This window comes from Chroicocephalus ridibundus, chromosome 28 (assembly GCF_963924245.1).
Source record: "Chroicocephalus ridibundus chromosome 28, bChrRid1.1, whole genome shotgun sequence".
NCBI lineage: Eukaryota > Metazoa > Chordata > Aves > Charadriiformes > Laridae > Chroicocephalus > Chroicocephalus ridibundus.
Window position 1 is genome coordinate 462,601 of NC_086311.1, and position 11,565 is coordinate 474,165.

The 11,565-nt window shown below is 67.5% G+C and overlaps 2 protein-coding genes across 3 annotated transcripts; one reads left to right on the plus strand and one right to left on the minus strand.

The window, feature by feature from the left end:
* Positions 1-1,524: 1,524 nt before the first annotated feature.
* On the minus strand, positions 1,525-5,570 carry LOC134507807 (zinc finger and BTB domain-containing protein 9-like). 2 transcript variants are annotated; one of them, XM_063318688.1, is made up of 3 exons: positions 5,502-5,570; positions 2,223-3,932; positions 1,525-1,632 (listed from the first exon to the last, which is right to left on the minus strand). In XM_063318688.1, the coding sequence occupies exon 2, from the start codon at positions 3,914-3,916 to the stop codon at positions 2,285-2,287; it is 1,632 nt and encodes a 543-aa protein (XP_063174758.1). In that variant the 5' UTR covers positions 3,917-3,932; positions 5,502-5,570; the 3' UTR covers positions 1,525-1,632; positions 2,223-2,284. The 2 variants fall into 2 exon arrangements, with proteins under 2 accessions (XP_063174758.1, XP_063174759.1); XM_063318689.1 differs by lacking the exon at positions 5,502-5,570 and having other exon boundaries at positions 2,223-2,659; positions 2,753-4,241.
* Positions 5,571-8,725: 3,155 nt separating this feature from the next.
* LOC134507821 (leukotriene B4 receptor 1-like) lies at positions 8,726-11,565 on the plus strand. The gene is made up of 2 exons (XM_063318730.1): positions 8,726-8,961; positions 10,347-11,565. The coding sequence occupies exon 2, from the start codon at positions 10,369-10,371 to the stop codon at positions 11,488-11,490; it is 1,122 nt and encodes a 373-aa protein (XP_063174800.1). The 5' UTR covers positions 8,726-8,961; positions 10,347-10,368; the 3' UTR covers positions 11,491-11,565.

Genomic DNA, 11,565 nt, shown 5'->3' on the forward strand with positions numbered 1-11,565 from the left:
GGCCCGAACTGGGAGCTGGGCCGAACTGGGAGCTGGGCCCAGACCAGTACAGGGCCCGAACTGGGAGCTGGTCTGAACTGGGAGCTGGGCCCCAGACCAGTACAGGCCCCGAAATGGGAGCTGGTCTGAACTGGGAGCTGGGCCCAGACCAGTATAGGGCCCGAACTGGGAGCTGGTCTGAACTGGGAGCTGGGCCCCAGACCAGTACAGGGCCCGAACTGGGAGCTGGTCTGAACTGGGAGCTGGGCCGAAGTGGGAGCTGGGCCCAGACCAGTACAGGGCCCGAAGTGGGAGCTGGTCTGAACTGGGAGCTGGGCCCAGACCAGTATAGGGCCTGAACTGGGAGCTGGTCTGAACTGGGAGCTGGCCCCAGACCAGTATAGGGCCCGAAATGGGAGCTGGTCTGAACTGGGAGCTGGGCCGAACTGGGAGCTGGGCTCGGACCAGTATAGGGCCTGAACTGGGAGCTGGTCTGAACTGGGAGCTGGTCCCAGACCAGTACAGGGCCCGAACTGGGAGCTGGTCTGAACTGGGAGCTGGCCCCAGACCAGTACAGGGCCTGAACTGGGAAGTGGCCCTAAACTGGGAGAGATTCCTGAGCTGGGACAGGGCTGCATCCCCAAACCAGTGTGGGGTCTCAACTGGGTCAGAAGCTGTACTGGGACCAGAGCCCCAAACTGGGACCAGAGCCTAAACTGGGACTGGAGCCTGAACTGGGACCAGAGCCCTGAACTGGGAATAGAGCCTTGAACTGGGAATAGAGCCTTGAATGGGGACTGGAGCCCTGAACTGGGACCAGAGAAGTGAACTGGGAATAGAGCCTTGAACTGGGAATAGAGCCTTGAATGGGGACTGGAGCCCTGAACTGGGACCAGAGAAGTGAACTGGGACCGGACCCCAAACTGGACCAGAGCCTGAACTGGGACTGGAGCTTGAACTGGGACCAGAGCCCCAAACTGGGACCGAAGCCCTGAACTGAGACCAGAGCCTGAACTGGGACCAGAGAAGTGAACTGGGACCGGAGCCCCAAACTGGACCAGAGCCTGAACTGGGACTGGAGCCTGAACTGGGAATAGAGCCTTGAACTGGGAATGGAGCCTTGAACTGGGACCGGAGTCCTGAACTGGGACCGGAGCCTGAACTGGGACTGGAGCCTGAACTGGGACCAGAGAAGTGAACTGGGACCGGAGCCCCAAACTGGACCAGAGCCTTGAACTGGGACCGGAGCCTGAACTGGGACCAGAGAAGTGAACTGGGACCAGAGCCTGAACTGGGACCGCAGCTTGAACTGGGACCAGAGCCCCAAACTGGGACCAGAGCCCCAAACTGGAACTGAAGCCCTGAACTGGGACCGGAGCCTGAACTGGGACTGGAGCCTGAACTGGGACCGGAGAAGTGAACTGGGACCAGAGCCCCAAACTGGACCAGAGCCTGAACTGGGACCAGAGCCTGAACTGGGAATAGAGCCTTGAACTGGGACCGGAGTCCTGAACTGGGACCGAAGCCTGAACTGGGACCGGAGCCTGAACTGGGACTGGAGCCTGAACTGGGACCAGAGAAGTGAACTGGGACTGGAACCCCAAACTGGACCAGAGCCTGAACTGGGACCAGAGCCTGAACTGGGAATAGAGCCTTGAACTGGGACCGGAGCCTGAACTGGGACCGGAGCCTGAACTGGGACTGGAGCCTGAACTGGGACCGGAGTCCTGAACTGGGACCGGAGTCCTGAACTGGGACTGGAGCTTGAACTGGGACCAGAGCCTTGAACTGGGACTGAAGCCCTGAACTGGGACCAGAGCCTGAACTGGGACCGGAGCCTGAACTGGGAATAGAGCCTTGAACTGGGACCGGAGCCTGAACTGGGACCAGAGAAGTGAACTGGGACTGGAACCCCAAACTGGACCAGAGCCTGAACTGGGAATAGAGCCCTGAACTGGGACCAGAGCCTGAACTGGGACCAGAGAAGTGAACTGGGACCGGAGCCTGAACTGGGACTGGAGCCTGAACTGGGACCAGAGAAGTGAACTGGGACCGGAGCCCCAAACTGGACCAGAGCCTGAACTGGGACCGGAGCCTGAACTGGGAATAGAGCCTTGAACTGGGACCGGAGTCCTGAACTGGGACTGGAGCCTGAACTGGGACCAGAGAAGTGAACTGGGACCAGAGAAGTGAACTGGGACCGGAGCCTGAACTGGGACCGGAGCCTGAACTGGGAATAGAACCTTGAACTGGGACCGGAGCCCTGAACCGGGACCCCCTCCGTCCCCCTTCCCCCGCGTCCCCCTCAGTCGCAGGCCCAGCACCCCCCTCCCCAGCGAGCCCCCTGGCAGAGGGGCCGGTGTTTGTCCAGGCCGCTGCGCAGGCGGAAGCGGCGGCCGCAGCGCTCGCAGGCCCTGCCGGCCCCGTCGTGGGTCTTCATGTGCTCCGTCAGATGGTGCTTCAGCTTGAAGCGCTTGTGGCAGGCGGCGCAGGCGAAGGGCCGCAGGCTGAAGGTCAGCATGATGTGCCGGTCCCGCTTGGGCTTGACGGCGAAGCGTTTGCCGCACAGGCAACCGAAGCGTTTGCCGTCGGGAGCCGCTCCCAACTTCACCGGGGCGTGAAGCGCTTGGCCCCGGCCCAGGATCTCGTTCCCGTGAAGGTCCACCGGTTTCCAAGACGGCTGCGGGAAGACGGCCGCCCCCCCGCCTGTCACCAGCGTGCCGCCCGTTGTCACCATCGTCCCGCCGCCGCCGGCCGGGATGACGTAGCTCACCTCCGCCGGGGCGAAGCCCCCGGCCAACTCCGCCGCCGGCAGGAGGCCCTCAACGGCGGCGCCGTCGCCCGCTTCTTGCTTGATGTAGAAGATCTTGGGGGGCTCGTGGGCGTCTCCGGGGGCCCCGTCTTCCTCCTCATCCTCCTCCAGCACGATCTGGAGGGCGTCGGTGGGGCGGTGGTGGCGGCGGTGGCCGCCCTCTTCCTCCTCCTCTTCTTCTTCCTCCTCGTCCTCCTCCACGCAGATCTTGAGGACCTCCTCACCCGTGTCCTTCAGGAGGGAGCTCAGGGACGACGTGGCTGCTGGCGCCACATCAGTGGCCACGCGGATTTTGAGGACCTCCTCGCCCCCCTCCTTGGTGAAAGATGGCGTTGCCGCGTCACCGCCGCAGGTGGCCCATGAAGAGCCATCGCCACCACGCAGGGGCCATGGCGATGATGAAGAGCCATCGCCACCACGGGTGGACCATGAGGATGCTCCATCGCCACCGCGGGTGGGACACGATGAGCCATCGCCCCCGCGCGTGGTCCAGGAGGAGGATGAAGACCCATCTCCACCACGGTTGGGCCACGATGATCCTCCATCTCCACCGTGGCTGGTGCATGAAGCCCCATCTCCACTGCGGGTGGCCCACGATGACGCTCCATCTCCACCGTGGCTGGTGCATGAAGACCCATCTCCACCACGGGCGGTCCAGGATGATGAAGGCTCACCACCGCGGCCGCTTGATGACGATGATGATGTCACCTCGCTGCCCCGCCCAGCCCACCGGCAGGGCCCCCCCTCCAGCTCCCTCAGGATCTCCGAGCACTGGTCCACCACGTGCCACATCTGGAGACCGCTGGCCACCAAGAGATGACCGGGCAGGGCCTCCAACAGCAACGTCAACCGCCCGGAGTAGATGAGGTGCAGGAGCCCCTCGAAGGCGTCGGGGTCGATGGCGGGGGGCAGCAGCAGGCGCCCCCCATCCTGCAGCAGCAGCTTGTCGTGGAAGAAGGGGGACGCGGCGGCCAGGACGCTCTTGTGGGCCGGGAAGATGCGGCCGCCCACGTGGACGGCCACGTCGCAGAACTTCCCCTCCAGCCGCAGGCGGTTGAGGGAGTCCAGCAGCGCCGCCGCGTGCTGGGGGAAGGAGATCTGCACCCGGCCCCCCTCCGCCGCCATCCTCCCCGCCACGAGCCTGCGGGGACACGGCTGTCACACGGAGCAGGGGCGGCCACTTGCCCCTTCGGGCACCCGGTTGCCCCTTTGGGCACCCTGTTACCCCACGGGGTGCCTTGTTGCCCCATGAACAGTCTACTGACCCACGGGGCGCTCTAGGGTGCCCTTGGGTGCCCTGTTGGCCCTTGGGCACCCTGATGCCCCGTGAACTGTTCTACTGCCCCATGGGGTGCCCGGTTGCCCACTTGGGTGCCCGGTTGCCCAATGAATGTTCTACTGCCCCACGGAGTGATTTAGGGTCCCCTTGATTGCCCTGTTGCCCACTTGGGTGCCCGGTTGCTCACTTGGGTGCCCGGTTGCCCAATGAATGTTCTACTGCCCCACGGAGTGATTTAGGGTCCCCTTGATTGCCCTGTTGCCCACTTGGGTGCCCGGTTGCCCACTTGGGTGCCCGGTTGCCCAATGAATGTTCTACTGCCCCACGGAGTGATTTAGGGTCCCCTTGATTGCCCTGTTGCCCGCTTGGGTGCCCTGTTGCCCTCTCAGGCACCTTGTTGCCCCACAGGGCGTCTTCTTGCCCCATGGGATGCCCTGTTGCCCCTTGAACTTCCTAATGACCACGGGGTGCCCCGTTGCCCCATGGGGTGCCCAGTTGCCCCCTCAGGTGCCCTGTTGCCCACATGGGTGCCCTGTTGCCCCCTCGGACAGCCTGTTGTCCTGCCCACAGAGCGTCCTGTTGCCCCATGAACTGTTCTGATGCCCCATGGGCTGCCCTCTTGGGTGCCCAGTTGCCCCATGGCACCCTCTGTTGCCCCACGAACTGTTCTACTGCCCCATAGCGGGGCGCAGTTGCCCACCTGGGTGCCCAGTTGCCCCCAGGGGGCTCTTTGGGACCCCACGGGGTGCTCGGTTGCCCACCCGGTTGGCCTCTTGCCCCCTCGGGAGCCCTGTTGCCCCACGAACTGTCCTACTGCCCCGTGGGGTGCCCAGTTGCCCACCTGGGTGCCCAGTTGCCCCCTCAGGTGTCCTCTTGCCCCCTTGGGCACCCAGTTGCCCCCTGGGGCTCTTTGGGACCCCATGGCGTGCTCAGTTGCCCACCTGGACGCCCTGTTGCCCCCCCCCCCCCCCACCCCACCCCGCCTTGGGTGCCCAGTTGCCCCCCGGGGTGCCCAGTTGCCCCCTGGGGCCCTTTAAGACCCCCACAGGGAGCTCGGTTGCCCACCTGGGTGCCCTCTTGCCCCCTCGGGCACCCTGTTGCCCCCCGTCCCCCCCCTTCCGTGGGTGCTCGGTTGCCCCGGGGGGGTGCCCTGTCCGTCCCCCCCCCGCCCCGGTCACCCACTCGCCCCTTGGGGTGCTCCGTTGCCCCGGGGGGGGCTCCTATAGTCCCGGGGCCACCCCGCTGCCCCCCCCAACCCCCCCCCCAGCTTCGCCGCCCCCCCGCCCCCGTTCGCCCCATCGCCGCCCCCGGCCCCCGCGGGCCCCACGGACCGAGACACCCCCCCCCCCCCCCCCCCCCCCCGCGCCCCGGGACCCCCCCGGACCCCCCCCCCCCCCGGTCTCGTCACGTGACTGCGAGCCCCGCGCTCACCCCCGGCCGCCGGCGCCTCCGCGCGGTGACGTCACCGGGAAGCCCCGCCCCTCCCGCCGGCCGGGCGGAGCCGTGACGTGTCCGGGGAAGCTCCGCCCCCCCCCCACACCCCCCCCCCCCCCGACACCCGCCTCCCCTCGCGCCCGCCCGCGAGCCCCGCCCTCACGCGGCGCCGCCGCCCCCACAGCCCCGCCCCCCCAAACCCTTATCCCAAGCCACGCCCCCTCCCCGACCCCGTCCCTCGTAAGCCCCGCCCCTTCCGAACCGCCGTCCGGCCAATCGAGCTCCCCGGCCGCAACCCAACCAATCCCCGCCCCCTCCGCCCCAGGCCCCGCCCCTTCACGCCGTAGCCCCGCCCCCTCCCGAGCTTTTCACAACCCCGCCCCTTCCCAAGCCACGCCCCCAAACCCCGTCCCGTCGCCAGCCGCGCCCCAGCCCAAACCCCGCCCCCTTCCAGACCCCGCCTACCCTAAGCCACGCCTCCCGACCGACCCCCCGCCCCCCTCCGTCCCCAAGCCCCGCCCACTCCCGCTGTGGCCCCGCCCACCCCAACCCCTCCCAAGCCCCACCCCCAAGACGCGGCCCCGCTAAGCCACGCCCCCTCGAACCCCGCCCCTCATAGGCCACGCCCCCTCGATCACCGCCCCTCATAGGCCACGCCCCCGAGAACCCCTTCCCCATAAGCCACGCCCCCTCGGACCCCCTTCCCCATAAGCCACGCCCCCTCTAAACCCCGCCCCCATAAGCCACGCCCCCTCGACCTCTGCCCCATAAGCCACGCCCCCTCGAAACTCCGCCCCCCGTAAGCCACGCCCCCTCGAAAGCCCGCCCCATAACCCACGCCCCCTCGAACCACGCCCCTCACAAGCCACGCCCCCGAAACCCGCCCCTCCTAAGCCACGCCCCCTCGAACCACGCCCCTCATAAACCACGCCCCCCGCAACTCCCCCCATAGGCCACGCCCCCTCCAACCCCGCCCCTCATAAGCCACGCCCCCTCGGACCCCGCCCCTCCCAGGCCACGCCCCTGCACTCCAGGCCGCGCTCCAGGCTGGGGCCGAGCGGCTGCAGAGGGGACGCGGAAAAGGACCCGGAGGCGTCGGTCGGCAGCGGCTGACGTGAGCCCGCGGCGTGGCCAAGGCGGCCCACAGCGGCCCCGGCCCGCGTCAGGGCCAGCAGGAGCCGCCGTCACGTCGCCACGCCGCTGCCCGGCCACCCCCGGGGCCCACCCGCAGGCCCCTCTGGACCCCCGCGTGGGGCGCTGGCGCTCGCTTTGGCCGCTCCGGACGTGGCTCGGGCTCGACAAACGACCGGCCGGATGCTGAAAATGCCCTTTGAGAACTTGCCAATGGGCCCTTGAATCTGAGAAAGGGCTTTGGAACGCGGCAATGAGGGTTTGTCCCCCGAAACCGAAGCTTTGGGATCAAAGCCACGATCATTCCGTCCCTAAAAGAGGGGGTTGGACCACCAAAATCGGGGTTTGGGCATTCAAGATGCATCTTGGACCCTGAAACTGCCTGGCTTAATCCCACAGATGCCTCCTCGGAGCCTGGAAAAGAGGATTCGGAACCCAAAAATGCCTTTTTGTGCTGTTGAAAGGAGCCGTCACGCACCACAACTGAGCCCGGCGCCTCCTCCCCAGCCCCCAGTGGGGCCACCAGCGTCCCCACGTCTCGCCGTGACACGGAGGGGACAAAATCGATGCTGCCACGTGGCCGGCCCAAGCAGGCGGCCGCTGGCCCCGCAGCCCTGGGCATGGGCCACCTGCGGGGACGGGGAGGGGGCCGAGAGACCTGGAGGGACAGGGACAGGGTTGGGGACAGCGGTGCGGCCGGGCCACCTGTGGGGACAGCCATGGGGACACGGCACCTACACCGGGGTCGGGGACGGGCTCGGCTGCAGGTTGTTCACCGGCGCCTCCTCTGCGAGCCCACGCGGGCAAGTCAGGGGCCCAACGCGGCACGTGCGGCCGCGGTCCAGTCACCGTCCCCGGCGGCGTCTCCGCGGCGGGGGGTCACCGTGGCCTTGGCGGCGGGAGGTTTGCGGTTGGACTCGATGCTCCCGAAGGTCCCTTCCAAACCCGACGCGATTCCGTGAGTCCGCGGCTCTTCGGAAGGCCGGGAATTCCTCGGGAAGGTCGCCGGTGTTGCTCTGCCCTGGGCCGAGGGCTGCGTTTCACCCGAGAGCCCCGTGGCCCTCCCCGATAACGTTTTAAGTTGGAGATTCTCGCTCTTAAATCGGGGAGTTTCACCCTCAAATGGCCGAGTTTTCACCCCCAAGCCGAGCGTTCGTTCCGCGTTCCGCCGCGTCCGTTCTCGCTCCCAAGTTTGTCAACTCCGGTTCCGAATTGTCCTCCCGGCTCCTTCCCAGCGGCGAACGACGACTTCGGCGCTTCCCTCTCCGACGCCGACGGCGCGCGTTCTGCAGCCGGAGCCGGGTCAGGAGCAGGCGCCGCACGGCTCCCACTCGCCCCCTCGCCAACGTCCCGAATGGGGTTTGGGAAAGAGGCGGAAAAGGCGGAACGGGGACCGGAGGGAGAAAGGGGAACGGGAGGAGAAGGGGGGACCAAGGGACACGGGAGGGGAAGGAAAGGGGGACGGGCCAAAGGGGGGACGAGAGGGGAGAAAGGAGACGAGGAGCAGGAACGGGGTAAGAGGGAAAAGGGGATTACGACCAAACCCACCCCCAGGAGTTTGGGGGGGGGCAAAAAAAAAAAAAAAAAAAAGGCAGCGGAGGGTGAAAAAGGCCAAACGTCGCCCGTTTCTAGTCTTGGGACGCTCCGGGCGGTCAAGGGAATTTTGGGGAAGAGCTGGAAGGGGGGAGCTGGATCCTGCCGCGGGACGGCTCCGGTCTCACCTCTCGTCGTTCCGACAACGGCGCGGTGGGAAACGGGGGGTCCTTGGGCGCGGTGGGTCACGGCGGGGCACCGCTGCCGGCCGCGTCTTCTCCTCACCTGGGGGTCGCCCCGTCGTTGGGGGGCAGGCGTTGGGGTTCGTCCCGATTTTAAGGGCCAGGACCCAAAGCTCGGGCCGGGAGGGATGGAGGGAGGGAAGAGAGGGGCCGTCGACCGCAGCGCGCGGCCCCGTCCCCTCCTCGCCCCCTCCGCGCCCTCCCGCCGCCCCCGCGGCCACGCGACGGGGCGACCAGACGGCCGCCTCCTGGGGGGTCTCCGGGAAGGGCTCCCCACCTGGCGGCGACGCCACCGCTTCTGTCCCCGTCCCCCCCGCCCGCCCCGCCAGGGGACAAATTAAGGTCCCGAATTAACATCCCTCCCCCACCCCACGTCCCCTTCGTCTCCCCGTGGTTTTCCTGCCTCCGTCCTCTTGCGCCAGCGTTTCCTGCCCGGGGCTGGGCGCGGGGGAAGAAGCACCCAACGGCCACCGGCCACCGGCGGTGACGAGGACAGCGAGGATCCACCAGCCCCACCGGAGGCTCCAGGAAGGGCCGTCGGAGCCCCCAGGGTAGAGGAGGGAAGGCTGGTGTGGGGTGGGAGGTCCTGGAGGGGCTCCTGAAAAATAAGGGGGGGGGGCAACGACTTGGTCTCGAAGGGGATGGGGGAGGGTCCGGTGGGGGGCAACTGGAAGATGGGGGTGGAGGTGGACGACTCCGATGTCCAGGGGGCCGGGGGGTGGGAAGCGGGAGGTTTGATGGGGGCAAACGGGCGGCGTGGTGGGCAACCTGGGCAACCTGGGGGGGGGGGGGGGCAACTGGGAAAGAGCCCCGGGGGGGTAAAGGAAGAAGAGGAGGAGACTTCAGAGAGCGGGGAGAAGGAAGGGAGGGGCCCTGGGGAGGGGGAAGATGGGAGATGGGATGGAGGGAGGGAGGGATGGAGGGATGGAGGAGGGACGAAGGGATGGAGGGAAGGATGGAGAGGAGGAGGAAGGGCGGGATGGAGGGAGGGACGAAGGGATGGAGGGAAGGATGGAGAGGAGGAGGAAGGGCGGGATGGAGGGATGGAGGGAGGGATGAAGGGATGGAGGGATGAAGGGATGGAGGGAAGGATGGAGAGGAGGAGGAAGGGCAGGATGGAGGGAGGGATGAAGGGATGAAGGGATGGAGGGAAGGATGGAGAGGAGGAGGAAGGGTGGGATGGAGGGATGGAGGGATGGAGGGATGGAGGGATGAAGGGATGGAGGGATGGAGGGATGGAGGGATGGATGGAGGGAGGGAGGAAAGGATGGAGAGGAGGAGGAAGGGTGGGATGGAGGGATGGAGGGATGGAGGGATGGAGGGAAGGATGGAGAGGAGGAGGAAGGGCAGGATGGAGGGAGGGATGAAGGGATGGAGGGATGGAGGGATGGATGGAGAGGAGGAAGGGCAGGATGGAGGGAGGGAGGGAGGGATGGAGGAGGGATGGAGGGAGGGAGGGATGGAGAGGAGGAGGAAGGGCGGGATGGAGGGAGGGATGGAGGGATGGAGGGATGGAGGGATGGATGGAGAGGAGGAGGAAGGGCAGGATGGAGGGAGGGATGGAGGGATGGAGGGATGGATGGAGAGGAGGAGGAAGGGCGGGATGGAGGGATGGAGGGATGGAGGGATGGATGGAGAGGAGGAGGAAGGGCGGGATGGAGGGATGGAGGGATGGAGGGATGGAGGGAGGGATGGAGGGATGGATGGAGAGGAGGAGGAAGGGCGGGATGGAGGGCGGGATGGAGGGAGGGAGGGATGGAGGGATGGGTGGAGGGGTGGGAAGAAGGAGGAGGAAGGGATGGACGGGGAAAAGGTGGGATGGAGGAAGGGATGGCGGGGTGGAGAGAGGGGTCGGTGGACGGATGGACGGACGGAGGGACGGAGGGACACCTGCGCCTTCCCCAGGGGATTCTGTGCTCCCCCCCTCTCCCCACAGCCCCTCTCCCACCACCGCCGTCATGGCCTCCTGCCCCGCCAACGTCTCGTCCCCCGCCAACGCCACCACGGCCCCCGTCCCCGGCGCAGCGCTGGGGCTGACCCTGCTGTCGGTGGCAGCGGCGCTGGGGCTGCCGGGCAACGCCGTTGTCCTCTGGGGCTGTGCCGTCACCCGCCGGCGCAGCGTCCCCGTCCTCCTCATCTTCCACTTGGCCTTGGCCGACATGGTCACCCTCCTCACCGGTCCCGTCTACATCCGGGCCTTGAGCGTTGGCCAATGGACCATGGGCTTGGCCGTCTGCCGCGGGTGCAACTACCTCTGCGCCGCTGCCATGTACGTCAGCATCTTCCTCATTGCTCTCCTGGCTCTCCACCGGTGCTTGGCGGTCTCCAGGCCGGTGACGACGGTGGTGACGGCGGGCGATCATGCCGGACGGTTGGCTCACGGAGCGGCAGCGGTGACTTGGTCGGCGGCTTTGGTCTTGGCCATCCCATCCATCGTCTTCCGGCAGGTGAAGGACGGGCACTGCAAGCGGGTGCACGGCACGAAGGCTTGGTTGGTGGCCCAAAACCTTCTAGAGACCATCTTGGGTTGGGCCCTGCCGTTGACCGCCATAGCCACCGGCTACGGGTTACTGGTCTGCCGGTTACACCAGACCCGCCTGGCCCGGCGTGGTCACACCTTCTGCCTGGTGGTCGCCGTGGTGGTGGCCTTCGCCGTGGCGTGGGGACCTTACCACGTGGCCAGCCTGTTGGAGGTGGCAGCGGTCCTCCAAGGGGATGGGGGGACCTTGGAAGCGGCCGCCAAAGCCACCCGGCCGCCGGCCACCGCCTTGGCCTTCCTCAGCAGCGCCATGAACCCCCTCCTCTACGCCTGCGCCGGGCGGAGGCTGCGCCGCGGCGCCGTGGGGTCTCTCCTGCCGCGGCTCCTGGAGATCTCGGCCATCGCCGGCAGCTCCCGAGGGACCGTGGCCAAGGGGACCACGCAGGGGGGGAGGGGCTGGGGGGGAAGGGAGGGGGGAGGGACGACGGCGGGGGAGGAGGGGACAATGCTGGAGGAGGAAGGGGGGCGGGGGGAAGGGGGAAGGGCACGAGGAGGGGGAGGGTGTGGGGAGGGGGCGGTTGGGCAACGAGGAGACCCCTAAAACGAGCCCCTCCCGCGGTTCATCCGTCCCCCCCTCCAGCGCTCCAGCCCTCCCACCCCCGTCCCCCTCCCTCCC

Bases quoted from the DNA above. Each gene is read 5' to 3' on its own strand.
- LOC134507807 (XM_063318688.1), bottom strand. From the start codon at position 3,916: ATGGCGGCGGAGGGGGGCCGGGTGCAGATCTCCTTCCCCCAGCACGCG.
- LOC134507821 (XM_063318730.1), top strand. From the start codon at position 10,369: ATGGCCTCCTGCCCCGCCAACGTCTCGTCCCCCGCCAACGCCACCACG.